At 27.1% G+C, this 26,675-nt stretch overlaps 3 protein-coding genes across 4 annotated transcripts in view; all 3 read left to right on the top strand.

Moving 5' to 3' along the window:
• LOC101241521 (uncharacterized) overlaps window positions 1-8,638 on the top strand; it is a 48,481-nt gene extending 39,843 nt beyond the window's left edge. For both annotated transcript variants that reach the window (XM_065800011.1, XM_065800010.1), the window contains exon 12: window positions 7,947-8,638. In XM_065800011.1, coding sequence (XP_065656083.1) covers window positions 7,947-8,093 — 147 coding nt within the window. In that variant the 3' untranslated portion in view covers window positions 8,094-8,638. The remainder of the gene's footprint in view (window positions 1-7,946) is intronic.
• A 6,610-nt stretch (window positions 8,639-15,248) lies between these two features.
• On the top strand, window positions 15,249-17,109 carry LOC100197740 (cell division cycle protein 16 homolog). Its single transcript, XM_065800009.1, has one exon. The coding sequence runs from the start codon at window positions 15,278-15,280 to the stop codon at window positions 17,105-17,107; it is 1,830 nt and encodes a 609-aa protein (XP_065656081.1). The 5' UTR covers window positions 15,249-15,277; the 3' UTR covers window positions 17,108-17,109.
• A 1,558-nt stretch (window positions 17,110-18,667) lies between these two features.
• The window catches only part of LOC100201207 (histone-lysine N-methyltransferase EZH2), a 62,477-nt gene continuing 54,469 nt past the window's right edge, over window positions 18,668-26,675 (top strand). The window contains exon 1 of the mRNA XM_065800008.1: window positions 18,668-18,891. Within this exon, the coding sequence (XP_065656080.1) occupies window positions 18,745-18,891 (147 nt within the window). The 5' untranslated portion in view covers window positions 18,668-18,744. The remainder of the gene's footprint in view (window positions 18,892-26,675) is intronic.

The following is a 26,675-nucleotide window of genomic DNA, read 5'->3' as shown; positions in this document are numbered from 1 at the left end:
CAATACCGTTAAAAGAAGCAACTTAATATATATATATATATATATATATATATATATATATATATATATATATATATATATATATATATATATACATATATATATATATATATATATATATATATATATATATATATATATATATATATATATATATATATATATATATATATATATATATATATATATATATATATATATATATATATATATATATATATAGAACTCTTATATGTTGTCAGAAAGTTTTTTCCATATTTTGTTGACAAAAAGTAAAAATTAAAATGCAAGACCGAAATTTTTTTTTTTATTAATTGATAGACTGCCTACCCCAACCAAACCCTCAGTCGATATAGCAGCACTCCCTTGCGAGTCAGGCTAAAAGATAGTAGATGTAGCAGCACTCCGTTGCGAGTCAGGCTATTTGTCTGTCGATATAGCAGCACTCCGTTGCGAGTCAGGCTATAAGATAGTCGATGTAGCAACACTCCGCGCATGATTTACAGTAAAAAAAATTAAAATAAAAACATTTTATTAAAAAGAATTAAAATAAAAACATTTTATTAAAAGAAATGAAAATAAAAACATTGTTTATATTGTTAAAAACATTCAGAATGTTTTAAAAACATTCAGAATGTTTTAAAAACATTCAGAATGTTTTAAAAACATTCAGAATGTTTTTAAAAACATTCAGAATGTTTTTAAAAACATTCAGAATGTTTTTAAAAACATTCAGAATGTTTTTAAAAACATTCTGGTCAATTAAATTTGTGTTTTTGAAATTAAATTTGCGTTCAGGAAGATAACGATAAACCTACAGAAGTATTTCTGTAGGTTCATCATTATCTTCCTGATGAACTTACAGAAAGAGAAACACATAAAACATAAATAAATAAAACTTCATAAAAAAAATCAATATCTCATATACAAGATGTTATTAATAAAATTATAAGTATATGTGTGTGTATACTTAAGTATATACACACACATATACTTATATTTTTATTAATAACATCTTGTATATCAGCTATTGCTTCTTTTTATGAAATTGAAGATTTATTTATGTATAAATAGTATTTTTAAATTTTTTAGATTTTACGAATGTTGACAATTTCCAGGATATATTGGAATAATAGATGAAGCATATCCTATAACAAGTTCTGAGGAAGTAAATACAGTGGTGAAAAAGGATATTTTTCTTTGAACTGCCATGTAATTAAAGGTCCTTCAAAAGAAATTTTGTCTGCTTGTATTCAATGGACTAGATGTGTTCAAGGATCACAAGTTTTTACCGATTCAGCCATTAAATAGATTTTAGAAGCTCATGTCCATGTACATGTCATTTAGAAGCTCATATCTATGTTATGTCCATGTCATTTAGAAGCTCATATCCATGTTATAGGGGACTACGTGACATATTATCAGCACAGGTGTGACAGTTGAATGTTGTTTTGGAATTTGTTTGCAATATTCCTTTACAAATAAAACCAAAAAATTTTATAGACATTATTGTATTTTGCTTTCCTTCACAAAATAACCTTTCTACAAAATGATCTTTAGGCATATACTGAAATGTAAAATTATAATAAGGAAAATGGTTCCAAAGCATCTAAAAAAGGTTTTGTAAGAGAAATTAAAATAGTGACTTGATTATTTTTATAAATATTTATCTTATCAAAAGTAAAAACATAATTGAAAAATATCAACAAAGAATATCTTTTTTAGAGAGTAAATTTAGAACTCAATCTGAGAAAAAAAAATTATCTTGTGAAAAAAAAAAATTATTCAAAAACATAGAAATGGTCTAATAAAATAATGCTTAAAATTGTGTTAATTAAAATAGGTGTAATAGTATGTAACACTGTCAATATTTTTTTGTAAATCTTCATTTTAATGTCATAATACAATTGTTAATTTTTTGGCTTTTCTGGTACTTCAAGTTTTCTGATAATATCAGAAAACAAAAATGAGTTTTAGTTGATGAAACTAGAGACGATAGCTCCTTTGAGCAGCAACCATTATATTATTTGTAGAAAAGAGAAATAGATGCAACTTTAAAAAAAAGAATCCCAGTGAGCTTTAGGGTAGTATTAATAGTGTGATGGTCAAGTGAGTTCAAAAGAAAGTATGCGATGAAAGATTTAAAAAGATAATTGCGTGGTCAGAACCACCTAAAGCAGAAAAAGGAGAAACTGAACACAAGTTAGGATAAAAGACCAGACATAAAATAAATAGTAAAGGTAAATGATTAGAGTTGTCAGGAAATTGGTGTATTAATATGTAACGCTTTAAATATTTTTTAAAAATTTTTATTTTAATGTCATTATACTTTTGTTACTTTTTTGGCTTTTCTGGTACTTAAGTATAGTACCAGATAGTATCAGAAGACCATGCTTAAAATATGAACTTCAGTGACTCACTTGGTCATTTGGTATGTAATAATACTGATATTGTAAAATGCTATATGTAAAGAGCAAGAAAGAAAGTTAAGTTTGTTTTGTATAAATAGTTGTTTCCTTAAATGTACTTATAACCTTTAAGTTTTTTGAAACTTAAATAATTTAAATTCTAAAATTGCATTATCCCCATAAAATTTTAAAAAAGAATAAAGAGATCACCCATAAATTACGCAACGCTAAATTTAACTAATAAACAAGACAATTAAAATTAAAAGTTTTCTCTTGCAGGTCTTTAATTTAACCAAAACTCAAATTAGTTTTATAAGTTCAATATAAACCCAGTTTTACTTTAATTGGCCAGTTTTACCAGTCTTCCTTTCCTCTCTTTTACTAAAGTTCAAAAAATAAATAGGTTTATTTAGCCAAAATTAATTGTTTATATTATAAACTTAATAAATGCATATATTGAACCAAATGGCCATGCTCTTCCTCTCACTTCAATGATACAAGTCAGCTCAAACTGAGGGGCAATTTTTTGCAAAGCGTCCTTATTTGACCAAACTATAAACATATAATTGTTCGGAGTTTGCTTTGTGTTTGGAGGTTCTCAAAAACCATAAAATGCTGGATTCGCCCCTGATCTCTACAGATACGCCTCTGATCTATACAGAGATCATATCGTTCTACTGCTGACTTGTTAACCGTTATAAGAAAAATATTCCGCCGTACATTAGATGAAATCTAACTCTTGTTAACCATTTTCTTTAACAAATTTAGTTCTCTACCTCTATAACGGGTGATGCGGAAGTTATCGGACAAAATAAAAACGTCAATAACTTACTTATAAATAAAAAAACAAACTACTATTATATTTTTTTTAAATAAAGCATTTATCTTTTAATAAAAATATATTATTTTTTATATGAAAAAACACCACCATCTGCAATTGATCTCAATTTTGCTCTGACGCCTTTCATATGCGACTGTAAAAAGTTTAAATCAATTTCTTGTAGTTTTAGTTTAATGCGATCAATCAAAACTTGCTCTGTTGAAGCTTGCCAATCTCCCTCGTAAACCTTCTGTGCCAAATGTCCCCAAAAATTTTCAATTGGTCGTGCTTGAGGCACATTTGGGGGATTGGATTCTTTATCAACGTAATAGACAAATTGGTCCAACCAATTTAGAGAATCTTTAGAATGATGAGAACTTGCTAAATCTGGCCAAAATAAATAGTTTAAGTCTCCATGATACTTGTGAATAAATGGAAGAAGTTGTTTTTCTCAACATTCATTAATATAGATTGATGAATTGATCGCTACAGCCTTGGAAGTGCAAAACAATGGCTCAAACATACCACGGTCAGATATGGCTATCCACATTAATAATTTTTTTGGAAATTTCTCTTTTCCTATAAAACGAACACTTTCTGGGCATGTCTTTTTGTTATTTGTGTAGTATCCAGACATTCCAGGCATGTTGTCCCCTGCAAAACAAAAGTATTTTTCGTCATCGATGACTAGAAGCAATTTTGTGTTATAGAGTTGGTTAACTAGTTTCCTGCTTCTTTTCTTTATTTGTTGTTCTATAGTGTATTTTGGAGTCTTTTCACGTTTTCTATATTTAATATTTATTTTTTTTAACTGACGACCAATTGTCGATTGATTTACACCAAATTTAATACCTATTTTTCTCTGACTGACCCCTTTTCGATTGTTGACAAGTCTTGTTATTTCGGCTTTCTTTTCTCTAGTCCAGGATTAGTTTTGCTAACTCCCAACGTAATTAGTGCTTTATTTATAATTCTGTAATTCTGCTAACTCCTAACATAATTAGTGCTTCCTTGTAGCCTTGTTTTTAATTAAAATTTCAACAAGAAAAATGAGTTATAAAAACCTTGTGTCTGACATATATGCTTTGCTGATAACCGCATAGCATATATGCCATTTGAATGTTAAGCAGCTGTTATGTTATAGTTAGAGTCTAGGACTAAATAGAAGGTAACACAAGCATGTTCATTTAAATCTAGTGATTTTTTATTAAATTTTCAAGTTTGAATAAAAATAAAATACAAAAGTAAAAATTGTTTATTTTTGTAACATCTTTTAATTTATTTTTGTAAATTGATATTTTAAAGTATAAAACTTAGAAGTAATATTTAAAAATATATAGTTAATTTGCTTTATATAAAAGGTTTTTCCTTTTCAAATACTCTGCAGCTATTGGTTGCAAAATTTTTTTTCTGATTCCGCCTTTAAATCAATGCCTTTTATGTTTTTTAAGTTTGACTTTCTTGAGCGCGATCTTGAAATTTTCAAGTTTCGTTTATGTATTTGCTCAAGCTTTTTTTTGAAGTCTAACTTCAGAAAAAAGTCAGACTTTAAAGTTGAACTTCTCTCAAGTTCACTTCTTGCATTCCACCCTTAGTCTCTCAAGAACATGTTTAGAAGATCGTTTCAAGAAGAAGATCATTCTCAAGAAGAGTTAGCACAAAAGACTTTATCATGGCTGAGTTGCATGCTTTTTTATTTAAATTTAAATTTAATAATTTAAACTCTGTAAGCAAAAATTATATCAAAAAGAGTTCGTTTCCATTAAAAATTAGTTGGTTATCTTTTTCTAGTCTTTTTCACTCCAACCCTTGACTGCCCAGTGTAAATGGCTAGTCTTCTAAAGTAATCACTTTTAGAGTTAAAGGTTACTGGAAAAGATAAAGTTTATAGAGCAAAACAATAATTAACAGACGACTTGAAGGATTGCAAATTATATGAATAAGGAAAACAAGATAAAGGGAGCCAGTTCCAAAGAACTGATGTTCAAGGAAAAAAACTAGATTAATAAGAATTTTCGGAGCACTTAGTCACAGAATAAGAATGAATAGTCACAGGAATAGTCACAGAAAAAGGATGAAACTTAATTAAATGACAAGTAACACAAGAATGAATTTTAGTTGATAGCACTAAGGACACTAGCTCTTTAAAGCAGTGCCCATTATAATATTTATAGAAAAGAGAAAGAGAAGCAACATTACGACAATGTGACAATGGTTAATGGTTGGCTACCAAAGCAGGTCTTACTGTGTTTACAATGTCTTGTTGCACCTTTGCACCAAGAGAAAGGGCATTATTCAAAGATCCATTCCAGATATGGCAACAGTACAAGGACGGATTTGAGGTTTACAGAGATAAAGAATAGAATTCGAAGTAAGAAAGTGGCAAACATGATAAAGAGATAAAACCTTAGAAGATGCTAATTTTGCAATTGTTTTGATATATGGTTTTCAAGAAAGATTAGAAGTAAGAGTTAATCCTAGAAGGCGAGAGGAAGATGGCTCATGGAGTACAACACCTAGATTATTGTAATAACGGAGTTTTATCCGAGTCAAAGTTCACCAGCCACTGAGAGCCCCATGCTGTAGCAAGTGAGATCCTTTTCAAGCTCAAATACCCTGTCCAAGCACTCAGAGAGTGTTGGCTTCTTATCAAGACAAGAATAAATGGTAGTATCATCAGTAAACAATGCCACCTTAGATGTGAGAATTTCTGGAAGGTCGTTAATGTAAATTAAAAAAAGTATAGGGCCAAAGATAAAGCCTTAAAGATAAAGGCTCAAAGATAGAGCCTGAAGTTACAGGAAATGAAGAAGGGTGTTGTCCATCAAGGACAACTTTTATACTACGATTGGTAAGGGAGAACTCAATAATCTTAAAGATGTTACCTAATACACTGTAAGAAGCAAGCTAATGGAGATGACCAGCATGCCAAACTTTATCAAAGACTTTAAAAAATGTCAAAATTGATAGTCTTAACCTCTCCACATCTATCTAATGCAAGATAAAACCTATTAGTTATTACCGTTAACAAATCAGCAGTAGAACAAGAAGATCGAAATTCATATTGACAGAATGGCCACGTCTCTTAATATATCCTAAAATATCCAAATACTTGAAAAACCTCCTAAAAAGACTTAAATTCTCCTAAAATATATTTGAACTGCAAAAACACTCTTAAAATACCCTAATTTAAACTTTGGACTTTGAGTTTTTTTTCGAACATTCAACTTAAACTTTCAAATTTTTTAAAAAGTTTTTGAATTATATTTAACTTTCGTTTAAAAAATTTTAAAATTCTCTTAAATAATTCTAATTTTTTTATTCGTTTTTCTAAGTTTCCCGGTAAAATCTCCTAAAAAGTCTATTAAAATCTCCTAAATTCTTCTAATTATTCAACTAAAAAAAAGTGGGGCCACCCTGATTGATGATCAGAAAGTAAGTTATTAGATTCAAGATAAGAGATTAAGTGTTTGTTAATTAAAGACTCGAATATTTTGCTTATGACAGGAAGAAAACTAATAGGACAGTAGTTAGGCAAGTCAGATCACTCTCCAGAATTTAGAAGTAGGGATAACAGATGCCGCTTTCCGTATAAACTTCATTAACCAGCAATAAACATTTACGTTGGGTATTTTCAATACTCATAATAACATTCAAAATATCCTGACTATCTTGTAATCTGACTTTTGAAGTGATTCTTGTAAAAGTTCTAATACTTGGTAATTTAAAGTCATTATAAATGCGGGTGTTAAGTGACCGGAATATTGCAAGGTATTCAAATAACCAAAAACTGTAATACCACATACAAATTCTTTCAACTGAATGTAAACAATATCATTATTGTCATTTATGTTGTATACAATAAGATCATTACTCTGCAAGAGTCGTCTTTCGATGCTATCTAATCGAAGAAAATCATGTTCTTTAAAGACAAGTTCATCTGATATTGTATTTCTTATACTGGATGTAGTATTATATAGTATATTATAATGTATATATTAAACTGGGTGATGATAATTTTGTTGGTTTGCGTTTAGAAGAAGGTAAATTAAGACAGCTAGAATGTAGGTTAGGCAAGACAATTGGTGGTTATATAGGACTTTCTTTTCCACAATAAATGTAAAGGATTTGTAATCTATAAGCCAATAAAATCGATACCCAACAATTTACTTATTCATAATCAAATATTGCCTAGGAAATGCCTTTATCCATTTTCTTTTTTTGTATTCATCACTAGAAAATTGAAAAGTGGACACTTCTGTAGTTGATTACGCGTAACTTTTATAACAGCAAGATACATAACAATTTCGAGGCATAATTGATAACTTTTTGTATGTAAATATGTTGTGCTTTTCAATAACATTAATCTTGTATTAAATTTGTAGTTAATTAAAATGCAAATTTTTTAGTTGCTGTGTAAAAAACAGTACAAAACACAGTTGCTTTAAAATTTGTGTTAAGATCGCTGTTGAGTATAACCATCGCATTCATTACCATGTAAATCTATATAGCCATATACGATCGGCCCCAATCAAAAGATAAACTATTTTGCTGTCAAGGCCTCTATTTCTATAACGTCAAGGTCGTAATAAATGAAGATTTAATTTTTTTGTCTTTTATAATTCTTCTAAAAGTTAAATAAATTTTTTATCCGTTTCTAATATTTGGTGGTATATTTATTATCTAATTCTGAAAAAGTATTACTTTTGCTAATGTAGGAACTTGGTGTTATAAATAAAGAACACCGTCATCAAATTTTGAAAAAAATAAAAGAGCTACGCGTTACAAGTGCACGCTATTCAGTTGATAAAGCGAAGGACAAAACAAAAAAGAAAACAGGAAAAATATGGTTTTGGAAGCGGTAAAGATACTACTGTGCTATTCATTTCAACTGCAGTTGCAGAAATATAAAAATTTTTATTTAAATATAAAGTTTTTGCAACACGCGTACGCGTTTCGATTTTCCACTCCATTTATCTTTGTTAACCTCGATTAAAAGACTTTTATTTGAAGTTTACATTTTTATTTGAAACTTGTTTAATACTTAAAACAAAAACTTTTTGTTTGAAACTTGTTAAACACAAAAATCTTTTGATTATTATTATTCAAAAATATTTCCAAGTATTTCTCAAAGAAAAATATATATCAAAGTGGTGAATATGTGACAATAGTTAAAAATATTTCTGATGTGATTGTGTCCAAATTATGGCAGATTAAAATGCTAAACTACGAGCATTTTATCTTTTAGTTTTTTTTCATACTTTTATTTATTTTTGTTAATTATATTTATACACATAAATTATTATATAAATTTTTAAATGAATTTTTTTAATGAATTTCGGTATTTTTTTAAGTTTTTTTTATAGTATGTAACTTGTATTTATTTGAAAATAACGGTATTTTTTATAAAGATATTTTTGCTTTGGCTCTGCTTAATTTTTTAAAAATCAAAGGTTAAAAAATCATTAATCGGTCATATGGATACTTGTTAAAGTTTTTTAGAACAGAGAAAAGATTCAATCTTATTTTTATTGAATATTCTTAACAGAAAAACTGATTTAAGCACCATTTTTTAAGAGTAATAATTTTTTCAGGCAACAATGCCTTTAGCAACCATTTTCTTTTAACTCACTCTGATTTGACTTAGTGGCAAAATATGAACTAATAAGTTTTTAATAAACTCTGCCGTTGCCGTTGTTCCGTTCATTTGATAAACTCTGCCGTTGCCGTTCATTTTTATATGCGCGTCTATACATTTTTATATGCGTGTTTATTCATTCTTATATGCGCATTTATTCATTCTTATATGCGCGTTTAAAAATTATATTCGAGATTTTATGCGCGTCAACCACCCATAAAATCTCGAATATAATTTTATATAAACATTAAATTGGCTTTTATGTTTTTATATAGATATATTTAAAATATAAAGTAGGTTGTTGCCACTGTTATTTATTTAAAAAATTATTGACGAGCTGGATTAATGTAATAATTATAAATAGTTAAATTTAAATCTAGATAAATGAGTATTTAGATAAATAATAATTTAGTCAATCAATAAATTTAATAATAAAATTAAACAAAGACCTAATGCTAAATTAAATAAACTATCATCGAATGTAAAAAGTCTTCGTCCTAAGTATTTTTAACCTCGTACAGTTTTTCAAAACAAATTGTTCTTGTTTCCTGGTAAACGAGGTTAAAAATACTTAAGACGAAGACTTTTTACATTCGATAATGGTTATCACCGAATGTAAAAAGTCACTTAGGATTGGCACTGCTTTTTTCTCTTCCATCTCTATGGATGGAAGTGAAAAAAACAATTGTAAAACAAGAGAAAATGTTACAAAAGAGCACATTAAAATGCTTAAACATTTAGTTGAAAGAAATGAATTTACAACAAGCATTTCCACTTCTCTTAATTTATCTATGCACACAGTTCAAATAGTTGTCGTTAAATTAAACAGAGGAGATTTTGACGACATGACTGCATTCAAGTCGTTTTCTGATAAAAAACGAGGTAAAAGACCTATAAACGCAAATAAAAAGTATTTATGCGTACAAGAAAACAATCTTTGTATGCAAAAAGCAATATAAGAAAATCTTTCTACAGCAGGCCTCAATATGTCTCAGCCTACTATTTCAAGAAAACTCAAACGCTCGGATTTATCAAGAAAGTGTGTTGTGCATGTGCCAAAAGCACGAGTTCTTGATGTACGCTATGCATTTGCAAGCGAATTTAACGGAATTTCAAATGAAAAACTTATTATTTGGATGAAACTGGATTTAATGTGCATACTAACAACACATATGGTTATTTGCTAAGAAATGTGCAAGCAATTTTACAGTCGTTTGCAAATCGTGGCAAGAATATTAGTTTGATTTGTGCTGTTTCAACAATGGGAGTGCTGGCTTATGAAATAAAAACTGGAGGCTGGAATGCAGTTTCATTTTGAACTTTCATTACTACAATGTTGGCACCAGCGATTAGGAATGCAGATGTAAGAGCGCTGGTATTTGTTATGGACAATTGTAAATTCCACTGGAGTCTTTCTGTTAGGCAAAAACAAGCCTCTCATGGCATAGCTATTAAGTATCTGCCAGCATACACGCCACAGCTTAATCCAGTAGAAGAACTTTTTTTCTTCTTTAAAGCATACTTACAAACAGGGAGAAAGGCCTCGAAATACGGATGGGTCAATTAGAAAACATGAAAATATTATGGATACTACAGAGTTTAACTTAATTCCATTTTTCAATCGTACGCGTAGTTACATAATTCCAGCGCTGTCTCGGCAACCATTTTATAAATAAATAGCAGTGGCAACAACCTAATTTATATTTTAAATATATCTATATAAAAACATAAAAGCCTATTTATTGTTTATATAAAATTATGTTAGAGATATTATGGGTGGTTGACTCGCATACTAACGCGCATATAAGAATGAATAAACGCGCATATAAGAATGAATAAATACGCATACAAGAATGAATAAATGCGCATATAAGAATGAATAAATGCGCATATAAAAATGAATAACCCTGTAATTTAAATTTATTAGTCATACTTTCAGGTCACAATTTAGTTTAGTAGAAGTCTTGCAAGATATGTAAATGAATGCTTTGTTTAAGGACCGGCAAATATTCGTTAAAATTCGGAATTCGCAGTTTACTGAAATGCGAATTCCGAATTTTAACTGAAATTGACTTCGGCTTCGACTTCAGTGACGAATTTGAAATAGAAATTCGGTAACAATTGCAAAATTTCATTAAACTTCCAGCTAAATTCGAATAATAAAACGTATTACATTTTTAAAGTATATGAAACTGTTTCTCCACACAACGTCTTTGTAAGTCAAGTTTTGTGTTTTGGAGTTGAAGAGTTAACTCTTCTAAACCCTCTCTCAACGCCGAGAGAGAGTTTTGTTTTGAGAGTTTTGTGACCACAAACAAATAATAATAAGTAGTCTTCTCGACTGAAGTTTTTTTTTGTTCCCTCGAAGGTTCCCTCGGCCATGGAAACATGAATTCATTAAAGAAGAAAAAAGGAAGACAATAAGATTAGATTTAGTTAGCAAACTCCTTAAAACAATGCTATGACAGATATGTAATGACCAAAGCATGCATTCAAATTGAACATGATCTAGACTCATCTGCTGAAAAAACTCACCCTTAGTTATAGAGAGAGCACTTATCAATACTCTAAATTATAACGAAATCGACCAAACGAAATCGACCAAATTCCTACCAAACTCTGTCTACATTAATTCATGATGATCTTAGTTCCAGACAGAAATCCTAAAACATTTCTGATATTTAAGCAGAACAGGAAAAATAACTTTCATTTTCATTGATAGCAAAAGAAACTAATGTTTTACAGTAATAGACGAGCATAGCACCATAATATTCAAGCCGGCATCCATTGTCAGGAGAATGTATTCTATTCTAGGCTTATCAGCTTTGTCATTTGGACTTAAACTAATCTTACAATAACAATGTAGAAGAGATAATAGAAATACATGCATTTACATGTAAATACATGTATTACTTCATTACACGGAACTAGAGTGCAATAAAAAAATTATATATATAAGATAAAGTTTAAGGTATAACTCGTAATATTTTCTGTAATTTATTCAAAAACAATGTACTTGCATTCTGTAAATATTTGTAAACGCATGTTAATTCAGCAAATGCATAAAAGTTAAAATTCAATATAAAAGTCCTAACTTTTCTTTTAATTAAATGTGTTTTTAAAATTCAAATTCGGCTTTCTATTAAAATCGGGGTACTGTAAATGATCTAAATTCATCTTCCAGTTAAATTCGATGTACGTATATGGTCGAAACTCGTCTTTCAGTTAAATTCGGTCCTTAGCTTTGTCTAAATGTGACTATATCATATTTCGTAATAGAAAGTCAAATAAGATTTTTATTATGTAATATATTTATTTATTTTTTATTCATTTATTCATTTTTATATGCGCGTTTATATGCGAGTAAACTACCCATAAAATCTCAAATAAATTTTGTATAAACATTAAATAGGCTTTTATGTTTTTATATAGATATATTCAAAATATAAATTAGGTTGTTGCCACTGCTATTTATTCAAACAATGGTTGCCGAGCCAGCGCTCGATTTATGAAACTACGCATATGGTTGTAAAATGGAATTAAATTAAACTGTGTATTATCCATAATATTTTAAGTTTCCTGATTTCTCCATTCGTATTTGGAGGCCTTTCTCCCTGTTTGTAAGTATGCTTTAAAAAAGAAAAAAATTATTCTATTGGATTAGGCTGTGGCGTGTATGCTGGTATATACTTAACAGCTAAGCTATGAGATGCTAGTGTTAGCCTAACAGAAAGACTCTAGATATTTACAATTGTCCATAACAAGCACCGGCGATTCCACATCTACATTCCTAACCACTAGTGCCAACATTGGAGTAATGAACTTACAAAATTAATTTGCATTCCAGCCTCCAGTTTTTATTTCATAAGCCAGCACTCCCATTGTTGAAACAGCACAAATCAAACTAACATTCTTGACACAATTTGCAGACGACTGTAAAACTACTGACGCACCTCTTAGTGAATAACCATACTTGCTGTTGGTGTGCACAAGTTTTAATTTGAAATTCCATTAATTTTGCTTGCAAATGCATAGTGTGCATCAATAACTTGTGTTGAATTTCGTTCTTCTGGTACATGTACAACATGCTTCCTTGATAAATCTGAGCATTTGAGTTTTTTTGAAATAATAGGCTAAGACATGTTGAAGCCTGCTGCAGAGAGATTTTCTTTTATTGCTTCTTGCGTACAAAGATTGTTTACTAGTACGCATAATTCAATATTTTTTATTTGAGTGTTTATAGGTCTTTTACTTCGTTTTTTATCAGAAAACGACTTGAATGCAATCATGTCGCTGAATTTTCCTGTGTTTAACTTAAAGCCAAGATTCTGAACTGTGCGCTTAGATAAATTAAGAGAAGTTGAAATGTTTGTTGTAGATTCATTTCTTTCAACTAAATGCTTAAGCATTTCAATGTACTCTTTTGTGACATTTTTCCTTGTTTTTCGATCGGCGTTGCTATTTGCTCTTCTATCCATAGGGTAAATATATGTGTATTAGTAATAATTATAAATAATTAAATTTAAATCCATAGATTTAAATTTAATTATTTATAATGATTTATAATTCTAATTATTTATGATAATTATAATTACTTATAATTCTAATTATTTGTAAAAATTTATAATTATTTATAATTCTAATTATTTATGATAATTTATAATTTTAATTATTCATTTGTCTATAGATAAATGAATAATTAGATAATTAATAATTTAATCAACCAATAAATATAATAATATAATTTAACAAAGACCTGATACTAAATTAAGTAAGAAAAAAGTGGGTAGTTTGCACTTTAAATAAACCATCATCGAATGTAAAAAGTCTTATGTATTTTTAATCTCTTTCACCAAAAAATAAGAACAATTTGATTTGCAAAAAACTGTGCTTTATTAAAACACATTAGAATGAATAGACGCGCATATAAAAATGAATAACCCTAAAATAAATTATTAACAACTTATTATCTTATATTTTTTAACTTTTCCGGACAATGTTGCTTATTATGTGGGACAAAACCTACTGAAAAAAATAATATGAATACATAATCAAGAAATGAAGTAAATAAAGAATATCGTTCCTTTGAATGATCACTCTTCATATATGGATTAGAACTTTTAAATGTATTTCTCACATTTCATGCAAGAGAGAATAAAAAAAAAAAAAAAGTGGATGGAGAAAAGAAAGAAATCCGAAATAAGTATGGACGTGATTTAAATTTTTTAATTGATATAGCCAAACAGCAAACTGGTAATACAAACAATGGAATCTCTATTCGCAAAATTTTCAGAAATGCTGCGAAGTCGGTTAAGATAACAGGAGTGGAAATCGAAACAATTTAGCACTCAGAAATTATTCACAATTTAACACAGCACATGCATCAATTTTTTCTTGTGAAAAACTATGCGCTTTTTTTCTCTGTGATGAATTTTTCGAATCTCTTACTCGATTACATCTTAGAGTCGTCGTATTTGAAAATAACCAACATAGATGGCGGTATATTCAAATGTTTTGAATCTAAAACATTTGAATAATGCAACAATACGCATGGAACGGGGTCGTATTTTGTTGTAAAAAAGTAATATATAAAAAAACTAAATTTTAAATTTTTATTTAAAGTTAATAACTTTTATCTTTACAAGACTGCAAAAGGCTAAGAATTTCAGAAACACACAGTACATTATATTTATTGTACACAATACACATAACAGTGAGTCTGACAATTCTATTTTTTTATTATTTTAATGATTATCCTTCATTATTCAAGTAACAATTTGTTAACTTGTCGCAACGAAACTGTGTAACGATCTATCTTCACGTTAGAATTTCTGCTGTTTTTTACCCAGTAAAACTCGTTTTTATTTTTTTATTTTTTTTATTCTATTTTATATTCTAAGTATATTCTAAGAGGCCATAACCATAAACTAGAACGTCAGATGGTAAAAAACTGCGAGGATAACTTTTTTTCAAATAAAATTGTCGCCCCATGGAATGCGCTTTCACAAGAAGCAGTGAACGCTCAATCCATCAACGCTTTCAAAAACAACATAAGAAAGTAACTTTATAGATACAATTGCTGCTTTGTCTGTAGTTTTTGTATCTCCATGTTCGTCAGCATAGGGGGGCCTGGTGTAGCACCTCTTCATCAAATTATAAATAGATTATTATATTTGTATTTGATCACTGAATAATAATAATAATAATAATAATAATAATAATAATAATAATAATAATAATAATAATAATAACAATAATAACAATAATAATAATAATAATAATAATAATAATAATATTGCCGTGATATGATAGAAACGGAAAAATGTTACAATCAGATTATGATTCTGCCGCGGCCGGCATTGTTAAAATATTTATGTATGTCTGTTTACCGGTTCAGTATTAGTTTCTAAAATGTCGGAAGCAAATGGCGCTAATTTTGATTTATCACAACTAAGAAACCTTGTTCGACAATATATAGATCAACATATGTACAAAACAGCATTATTTTGGGCTGATAAAGTGTATACATTATCAAAAAAAGAACCTCAGGATTGTCTGTGGTTAGCTCACGCTTTATTTCTCACAAAGCAGTTTTCCAGGGCTGTTCATCTTCTTAAATCAAACGATCTTATTATTAAAAATTCTGCTGCTAAATACTTAGCTGCTCGTTGTTTATACGAAGAAAAAGAGTTCAAAGCTGCACTTGAAATACTAGAATCAGAAGCCAATGATAATAAGTTAGAATTCAGAATTCAAAATGGAGGTAGTTTATCAGTTGACAGAAATAGTAGCAGTAGTAGTAGCTCGTCAGTTTTTGCTATTCATAGTAATAACAGAAAACTTGAAAGTTCTATAGCTCTTCTTAAAGGAATGATTCATGAAAATTTTGAAAACAAATTACTTGCAACTAAGTACTATAAAGATGCCCTTCAACATGATGTTTATTGCTTTGAAGCATTTGATAATCTTATTTCTCACAATATTATGAATACTTCTGAAGAGTTTTTGTTTCTTCAGACTCTTCCTTTTTCTCAACAATGCAGTTTAGAAGAAGAAAAATTACTTAAAGTTGTCTATGGGTGTAAAATTAATAAGTTTTCTTTACCAGTACATGAAAAACTTCCATCATATCTTGAATTACTCAAGGAAAATTTAGATTATATAGTATGCAATGCAGAACAGTATTTTAATAATTACCACTACCAAGAGGCATTTCAGTTGGCATCTTTTGTTTATAAAACTGATCCTTTACACGAATCATGTTTACCTTTGTATATATCATGTTTAGTTGAATTTAAAATGAAGAATGAACTTTATCATGTTGCAAATAAATTAGTTAATAACTATCCTTACAAAGCAGTGTCATGGTTTGCTGTAGGTTCTTATTATTTAATTATTAAAAAAAATGAACCTGCTAGAAAATATTTCAGTAAAGCTACTTCAATTGATATAAATTTTGGTCCAGCGTGGTTAGGATTTGCACATAGTTATGCTAGTGAAGGTGAGCGGGATCAAGCTATATCTGCTTATTTTAGTGCATCCAAAATAATGCCAGGATCTCATCTTCCATATTTATATTTGGGTCTAGAGTATTCTCTGTCAAATAATTTTCCCTATGCTAGCAAATTTTATAAAGAAGCCCTTGCAATATCTCCAGAGGATTTACATATCAGAATTGAGCTTGCTGTGCTTGGATATGAAAATGGAGAGTATAAGCAAGCTGAGCTATACTTGTTAACTTCTTTAGAAAAAATTGAAAAAATAGATTGCAATGCATCAGACATAATAGAACCTCTTTATATTAATCTTGGGCATGTATCACGTAAGCAAAAAAAATTTGATGAAGGAATTATATATTACCAAAAAGCGCTACTGTTTAATCCAAAATGTTCCAGCACTTATGCATCGATAGGTTTGTGTTTTCTTTTAAAAAGACATTTTAAAAGTGCTGTTGAATATTGTCATAAGTCATTAGCATTAAAAAAACATGATACAATAGCAATACAGCTCCTTGAACAAGCACTTGATTGCTTATCACATTCGAAAGACCGTTTTCTCCTTGATGAAGAAATAGTTCATAGCAGCAAATCTGAATCCAGACTTTCATCTTCATCCATTGATTTAAGTTGTGTTTCCAATAATCCTACTCCATCAACAGAAACACTTGAATCGTCAACTGTAGAAATGACTGATAGTTTGTGTATGTCATTAGATCTTTCAAGTGTAAATATATCTATGTAAAATTTGTTTACTTTTTTAAAAAGTTTTCAGAAATTAATTGTAAATATTTTTATAGCTTATTTATTATATCATGTTTATATATATATATATATATATATATATATATATATATATATATATATATATATATATATATATATAGAGAGAGAGAGAGAGAGAGATAGAGAGAGAGAGAGAGAGAGAGAGAGAGAGAGAGAGAGAGAGAGAGAGAGAGAGAGAGTTTTACAATAATTATTTGGTACATGAAGTACAGCATTTTTCTTTTTATTTAAGCAACTGTGCCTGTTAAATGTATTTTTTTAAAATTAGATTTGAAAAAATATTTTTATATTTAATTTTTGATTATAGAACAAGTCTTTATATTAGCAAAAATTATTTTGTTAAACTTTAAACTAAACAATTTTTTTTTTTCAATTTTAAAAACATTTTTTAATTTCTGTTAAGATAATTTTTTCAGAAAACTTATAATTGTTATTTTTTGATACTAAATTCTTAAAAAGTTATCTGGTTAAAAAGAAAAAAAACATTATTATAATATAAAACCTTTTATATCATAATAAGGTTTGTATAAACTCTAGCTTTTACAGATTTTATCAAAATTATTGGATGTGCTTAAATTTAAACTTCAAAATTTAGTGAAGAGCTTTCTTTTTGCAAAGTATAAGACCAGAACTTAAAAATAATCCTAAAAATAGTTTTTTTTATAGTGAAATAAGTACTAGGCATTAAGTCAACTTATTTTCCAGAATGTTTTTCTTAAAAAAAAGTTCTTATTCAGAATAGTTTTCTTTAAAAGATTGACTTTGAGAACCAAAGTTATTAAAAACCATTACACACTTTGCAAACAATCAGACAGCCAAAATATTTCAAATGATTTGGTAGAATATTTCACTTTTTTGTCTTCTACATATAAGTTTATTATATTTTAACTTTTAAAGTCTGATTATCTTTAGGTTTTCTTACTTGAACAAAAGTGCATTATTTAAACAAGAACTTCTCTTTAACACTTTTTTTGACATTGTTGCGTCATTTAAAAAGTTTTGATAAAGACTACTTCTAAAAATAAAAAATAACCTTTTAAATCAACAGATTTAATCAGAACTTTCTATATTTGAAATATTTTAGAAATATTTTTTACTTGTAATGTGATTGAGCATGCAAGGTCATGACAATTTATTCATACAACTTGAGGAAAAGATTTAAATTAAAATTTAAAGTAAAAATAAAATTATATCTTTCAAGTGCAAAAAATTTGAACTATTTTCTACAAAAACATTCTTAATTTAGATCTGTAAGTTAACTATTTCTGTTTTAATGATTTGGACTTTAATGATTCTGGTTCTGATTGTTCTGAAATTGTTTATAAAACTTGTTGCTATAATTGCTCTCTTCATATGTATATACTACATGTTTTATTCTGAACCCTTTTTTTGATGCTCTAAACTACCATTAATTGTTTTGATTTTGTTAAAAGTTGTTTTTTTAAACATGGCATAAAAAAAAATATTTGTCATATTTAACAAATCATGTGATTTGTTAAATATGACAAGTATTTTTTTTACTTTTTTTTTTGTATTAAAGAATTATATACTTCAAATAATTGTGATTAGAAAATATCCTGTGTATAATTGTGAGCTATGAACATGCAAGAAGATATTGAAGCTAAGGAGAGACATTTAGATCCTGCTTACTTAGAAAAGATTAATCATTTTAAAAAAGTTATTCAGTTGGAATATGTTCGTATTTGCAGGAGGAGAAAACAAAATAAAACTGAAGAAGCAAAGGTGACTTATAAAAGATTACTTTTTTATAAAGTCAATTTTTATAAAATAATATACCTTTTTAATTAGCAATTGAAATTTTTTTTTCCATATTTATTTTTCATTAAAGATATTGTTTTTACTTAGTTGCTAACATACAATAAAAAATATTTAAAGCTATGTGTTCAATAAGTTAAGTATTTATTATGATATTTATAATTAATTTTTGATAAAAGAAGCTTTATTTAAAAGAAGCTTTATTTAAAAGAAGAAGATCTTCCATTCTAATGTGTTTTGTTGTTTAATCCATTTAATTTAATCAATATTTAAATTTTACAGTCTTATTTTAATATATATATATATATACATACATACATACATACATACATACATACATACATACATACATACATACATACATACATACATACATACATACATACATACATACTACATACATACATACATACATACATACATACATACATACATACATACATACATACATACATACATACATACATACATACATACATACATACATACATACATACATACATACATACATAGATATATATATATATATATATATATATATATATATATATATATATATATATATATATATATATATATATATATATATATATATATATATTAGGGTGGAGTGAACTATAGTAACCCTGGAGTGAATAGATTATCAAAAAATGATAATAGAATGTATAAAATGTATTTGCTAATAATTCCTGGAAAATGGCTGGTTTACAAAAATGTACATTTATTAAGACTATCTATTTTCGAGGAAAACCGCCATTTTTTAATTTTTTATTTAAAGTGGGCGTGTTCATTGCACATTGTTTTGTTGTTTTTAGATCATTTTTAAATTATAGTTTATAGATAGAAAAATAATTTATAGAAAAAATGACTAAGAGCAAATCTAGAGTTTGCATCACAGAGGTCTCCCATCAGAATTACCTTCAGCTGATCTTTTAACATTTCGTCAAATAATTCCCTTTTTTTGTTTTACTGAAAACAATAATCAAAATATTTCAAAACAGTATCTACTTGAAGAGGTTGAGAATTTTCTTAGTACTTTGTGGAATAAAGTAAACCCACATCTTCCTCTTCTTCAGAGAAATTCAATCTTAAGAAAATTAAGAAATCTTTTTGAAAGAGTAAAATCAAATTTTACTCTTTCAAAAAGATTTTAAGTAAACTCTTTGATATTTCATCATGTACTTGTGAATTAGCAACCGTTTTATGTAATGACAGAGATGTTAAGTGTAGCATCATCAATTGCCAAGTAGAGCACATCTTGTGTTTTTGTAAAACTAGAAAGGTATTTGATTAAATTTTTTATATATTATTGTATATATTGGAATATTAGTGTTTTAATCTGCAATTATTGTACTAAGAATTTTTTATTATACTTTGATTTCACTTCAATCAAACTGAAGCAGTTGATTATTTTCAAAAACCATATTTAAGGTCCCTTCTGAAGACAGGGCATATATTTGTGACCAGAGAAACAAGATTCGTCCTAAAGGTATTTATCAGCCAGGAAAGGCTGATTTAAAATCTGGTACATTTACTCTGGAAAAGTTAGTTCAAGCAGAGCATATAGATCAGTTGAAATGCCTTACACTCAAAACTCATTGATTGATTCTGGTCAAATATCTGAAGTTTCAGCATCTAATCCAGATGTTTTGGTAACATATATATGTATATTTGTATATATATATTTGAATATATATATATAAATTTTGTTATAATAATCTACAAATGAATGCTCAATGTTTTTAAAGAACAGAGCAATAATATATTAGTAAAAACATTTATCTAATTTTTTTCTAAAATAACTGTCACCATAAGTAAGTTCATCAGGAAGGTTCCTGACTATAATAATAGAATATAAGAAAAAAAATTAGATGCATTTTTACTAATTTATATATATATGTATATATATATATATATATATATATATATATATATATATATATATATATATATATATATATATATATATATATATATATATATATATAAATAAAATATATCACAAACATCACACTTTTTTGGGTCAATGATAAAACAGCTTTGTTTCAACGATTTCGAAGTTTTTTAAAAGTTGGTCCTACAAAGTGTGCTGCTTGAGATATATGGTTGTTTTTTTTATATTTTAAATACTAAGTATTTTTACAGGTAAATGATTCCGAGGAAGAATATAATCCAGTAAAAAGTTCTCAATATAATTTAATGAAACTTGATAGATTTGCAATGGGGGCTGTCAGTTATATAAAATTTTTATACATATTGAGTTTAGATAAGAATTTTTTATACATACAATATTAAAAGTGTGAAAAAAATCACCATTGTTCATCCTCAGTAAGTTTTTTAAGTTTGGGAGAGGAGAGTGTGAATATAGAATGTTAAGGGATCATATATAGATTATATACTTTGCTTCAGTTTTGTTTATTTATTTCATAGTTTCTTATTTGTAGGTATGATGTCTCATCTTTTGCTGCAGCTGCACTAGCAAATGCTCTACCTCTAGATTACGGAATCATTAAACATGGAGATCTGAATCAAGTTGTAAATCGAAGCAAAATTGAGAGGTAAATACTATTTCATTATATAAGTTAGACAAATATAAATATATCTCTTTATTTACTAATTTATGTAAATGCTTGTTTACAAAACATATAATATGATATTTAGCTTAATGTAATACTTTGAGTTGTTTTATAGAGAGAAGAAGAAAATAATGTCAAAATGATATGGCGATCAACATAATTATAGTTAAAGTAACTTGGTGTGTTTGGGTGTTGATGGCAAAGATGATTAAAATGTTCTTCAGTTTAAGGGTGTCATATAAAATGGAGAAACTCGCTTGTCGAGAGTTTCTGAAAAAGATCATCATTTAACTTTTACTAATGAAAATAGTTTTAAAAATGGTTCATATCTCTCTCATAAAAATCTCCCATCAAATGGTGCAACTGGTTTGCTTCAAAGTGAAATTGTATATAATGTTCTGAAAGAGTATAATAGTTTAAATTCAGTACAAGCCCTTGTTTATGATAATACAAATGTCAATACAGGATTCAAAACTGGAATTGTTGCGTGTTAAGAAAAAAAATTAGGAAGAAAAATACACTTTATTGGATGTACTTTGCATCACAACGAACTTCCATTTCAAAAAATATTTAAAATAGTTGGTGGCAGTTTAAAGTGTCCAAATAAATTTTCAGGAAATATTGAAAAGCAAGTTTCTATAGATTTCCATCTTAACCCACAAGTGAAGTTTACCAAAATTGATACTCTAGTGGAGATACTAAATATTCCCATTGAAGTGATTTATGATTGAAGCCACGATTAAAGACTATTATTTGAATATTGTCTTGGAATTTGTAAAGGATTTGTCAATCCCATATTTTTTAGAAGAAAAAATTTGGTCCACTAAACAACGCAAGATGGTTGACTTTAGCAATTTGAATCATGGCTTTGTCTACTTGTACTGAAGCACCAAGTCTAGATCATGTAAGGCTTGTGAATTTTATTGTACAAGTGTATGCATACATTTGGTTTCTTATCAAAAGGTCTTTTAAATTTATGGATTCTCCAAGTATATTCTTAAATATGACAGACAGATAAGGAAGCAAGATGAGGAAATACAAAATATTAGTTCAACAAGGAAAAACAAATTAGTTGTAGAGGCTAGTCACCAAGTATATGGCAGGGAAGCTCGTCATAAATATATTTTGACTAAACTAAAATCTAAGGAAATTCGACCATGTTTTGAAACTAAAAGCGACTTTGTGGTTTTTTAATAAATAATTGTTATGCATTCGATGTTAATAAAACATTTTTATATGAATGTACTTGCTTTTACTTTTTTGAGTGCGAGGAATATAAAAGTGTGTTTAGCATTTAGAATGAATGCAGTAGTAGGGTAGTGGTAAAGTGTTCAACTCGCATTTGCAAGATATCTATTTTAGAAATATTTTGCATATGGCTAAACCTTTGGCAATTGAATTCTTGATAAACACTTATATTTATGAATTTAAGTGTTTATAGTGTTAAAAACAAAAAAACATTTTGGTGATGGTTATCCATGACTATTTTTATTACCCGTTTATCAAGTTGAATTGAACTTAATAAAATGTTTTTCACTATTTTATTATATAATCACTGTTTTCAAATAAAAAAATAAGCACTTCAGGGGTCATAAAAATAATTTTAAAACATTACACTAATTGAAGGTTTCTTCAAATAGTGTAATGGTTGCAGATCTTCAGCCTTATCTAAATTCACGATTGGCTAGATATTTTAAACCAAACGGGTTCATGTACCAATTATGTGTAAAGTATTCATTCAAAATTAAATTGTGCAATTTATTAATCCTTTGTTCATATCTGGTAATTATTAATTACTTACATCTAGGATAATCTTGAGGTCAAAATTACTCAAGTTGTTTGTAAGCACTTTTAAGACCTATATAACTATAATTATATAAATCCTTTAGTATATAATTATATACTAAAGGATTTGATTAAATACTATAAGTCTTCAACTAATTGTACTTTAAAAAACTAAAAATGATTTACATAACTAAACTTTGTATATACAGTTTAGTTATATAAGTTATTTTAAGTTTGCTGTTTAAAACTTAATTGTATTGTATACTAATAGATCTGCATTAAAATGAGGTATCAGGATGTTAACCAGGAATAAATTTGATGCAGCATTTTGATGAAATTGGGAATTTGTCATAATATTTCCCAATCCCCCTCCCTGAGATTAAAATGTATTTCGGGATTGTGTGGGATACTTTTCTTATATTCTTTCTTCTTCTACTCCATTGAAGCGCTGCATACATTGATTGAACAGCACCAAAAATAGAATAAATTAGCATCTGTAATATATATTAAAGATAAATATGAAATCAACAAAAAATTAGCCGCAGTTTCACAACAACGCGGCAGGTTAAGCTTTGATTTCCAAAGATATAATAAGAATAATACATTATTTTAATGTAAAATAATTAGTGTATATTAATTGATTATTGTTAAGAATAATATATATGATTTATTTTTAATCTTAATATATCATTGCCACTTTCATTTTAAGAGTTTTCTTTTGAATATATTTTTCTTTTTTAATGGTGGGCATTAAATGGCGATTTTTAAAGTAATATAGCGATTTATGTTCAATGAAAATCTCCGTGGAAGAGAGCTAATGATCTTCTACTTCTAATCATTATTTAAATTCTGCTCGACGACCTTTATGGAAAAACCCTTACAGCATCATATAATAGATTGTGTCCTCAAAAGAAATGTTTTAAATATAGAAACATAAAAAAGGTTTGAAAATAGTAAACATGAGCTCATAAACTTCATTTTTCATATTTATTGAGTTCATTTTTAGAGTTTATTTATAGAGTTGAGTTCATTTAAATAGTTTATTTTAATAATTAATATGAATTTTCTTACACATAAATTGAATAGCAAAATAAAGTTATAATTACAAATTCTCAGCAAAAAACAACAACAAATGTCATTTAATTACAAAAAAATATTGGTCGCTTGCACACAATTGCGGCAACGAAATTTACCAATAATTATTTTTTCATTTATGGTCATAAAATGTTATGACTATGGTTCATTCAAACCTTTAAATTTGCTTTTATGTTTTAAATTCAAACAAGCAGTGAATCCAGTTTTCTTGATTTTTAAATTTCTAGTATTTTTTGTTGTAATAAAAAAACATTCACAAACATATTTAATTTACGTTTTAATATTTGTATTTAATTTACCTTTTAAATAAAAGCAGGCAGTAAAGTAAGTAAATCTATTTTCCACGTTAAATAAATTGCTAGTACCTGCTTGTTATATTCATAAAATTTTTTTTGTATTGAACTTATAATTCAGAGATTTGTATTTAATTTATATTTCAGAGAAAAGAAAAGTAGATAAGTAAAAATGATTTTAGTCAATGCAATCGCGTAATTTTATATATATAATTAATATAAAATATAATAATAATATAAAATACCAAACAAAAAAAAATTAAGATAAAAAAATAACTTAAAGTTATTTTTATTTCTTTTTTTATCTTTATTTTTATTTTTTAATCTTTACTTACTGTAATATCTGTAATTGATCAAAATTTCGAAAGTATATGATGTAGGCGACTACTCGATATTTTTGTTGACTAAGCACATGTACTACTTGAAGTAGAGTTTGCAGTAAGACTTAATAAGTTAACTTTTCAGCCAAAGAAGGAAAAATTTTTAAAGAAATAGTATTTATGGGTGTTAAACCAAACAAGTTTGTTATTTTTTTAGATTGTACTCTATTTCTTGCTAACTTTTTTATAAATTATTTGCTGTTGTTGGAACGCATTGCAAAACATTTTTAAGAAAAATTTTTGCAGTTATGCAATCGCGGCGATAACAATAATAGCAATAATGGCAATTTTATTACAAGTTTACACAATTAATAAATTAGAGTTTTTTATGTTATTTTTCTATTATTTTTTAAAAATAACTAATTTTCAATAATTTTTAGAATTATTATTAAACTTAAATTTGGCAAACTTTATTTGGAGAATAGGATTTTTCAACTTGAAATTGGAAATTTAAATTTTTGAGCATTTAGGAATACGGTGTTTTATTGGGCCCCACAGAGCTAGTTTACACTCTGGGTATAAAAACTAGCTAAAAATAAATCAAATGTTTAAATGCGTCTATTGCTTATATACCATTGTATTAAATAAAATTTGTATAATTTATTAATAATTTATTTGACCATTTCTTAATGAATAAATTTATTTGAAAAAGTAAACTTTAGACTGGTTTGATTTTTTTATTAATTGATTTCGTAAATTGCAGAAAAATGTAAAAATTAAGAAAAACTGTGGTTTTTTCATTTTTTCAAAGTCGATTTAATTTGCCATTTTTTATTAGATAGCTGAAATTTTTCATATTTTACCCTGTTAAACTTACTCCCGAGTTACTAAAGTTGAATTTTCAAAAAAGTATGAAAATCACTCTACCCTAACATATATATATATATATATATATATATATATATATATATATATATATATATATATATATATATATATATGTATATATATATATATATACAGGGCTTTAAATAAGTGCCGGACATTGGACATTGGCTTTTAGAAACCAGTACCTGTCATTGCACAACTAAATTTGAGTTGTTTTCGCATATAATGTTTGTTTCCGCGCTAAAAATCTTCGCTATTAAAAGCGTTTATAAATTTGAAAAGATTTATAAAAAATTACATATTTATATAAATGTACAAATGTGTAATATTCTTTGAAAATTTAAATAAAATGGGTTTATTGTAAACATAGTTAATTGGTTACTTTATTTAATAAAGTAATCAGTAAACTTAATAATTTATGTATTTAATATATTTACATTGTAATTTATGCATTTAATAATTTTGTATTTTTATTATGCATTTGTATTATATATATTTAGTTAGGTATTTAATAATTACATAATTTATGTATTTAGTATATCTACATAATAATTTATGTATTTAATAATTTATAATGTGTTTTGCATAGAATAGTAATTTTTAAAAAACCTAATATAAAATATATTTTCCTTTTCAAATTTTAGTTTTTTTTCTGTTTTAGTATGACATCATCAGTTTGCCTCTAACGCTTCATTTATATATGTGTATATATATTTATATTTATATATATATGTATATATATATATATATGTATATATAAATATGTATATATATATATATATATATATATATAT

The sequence above is a fragment of the Hydra vulgaris genome, chromosome 06 (assembly GCF_038396675.1).
Source record: "Hydra vulgaris chromosome 06, alternate assembly HydraT2T_AEP".
Classification (NCBI taxonomy): domain Eukaryota; kingdom Metazoa; phylum Cnidaria; class Hydrozoa; order Anthoathecata; family Hydridae; genus Hydra; species Hydra vulgaris.
The sequence above is the reverse complement of the archived record's forward strand: the minus strand, read 5'-3'. Positions and strand labels throughout refer to the sequence as shown.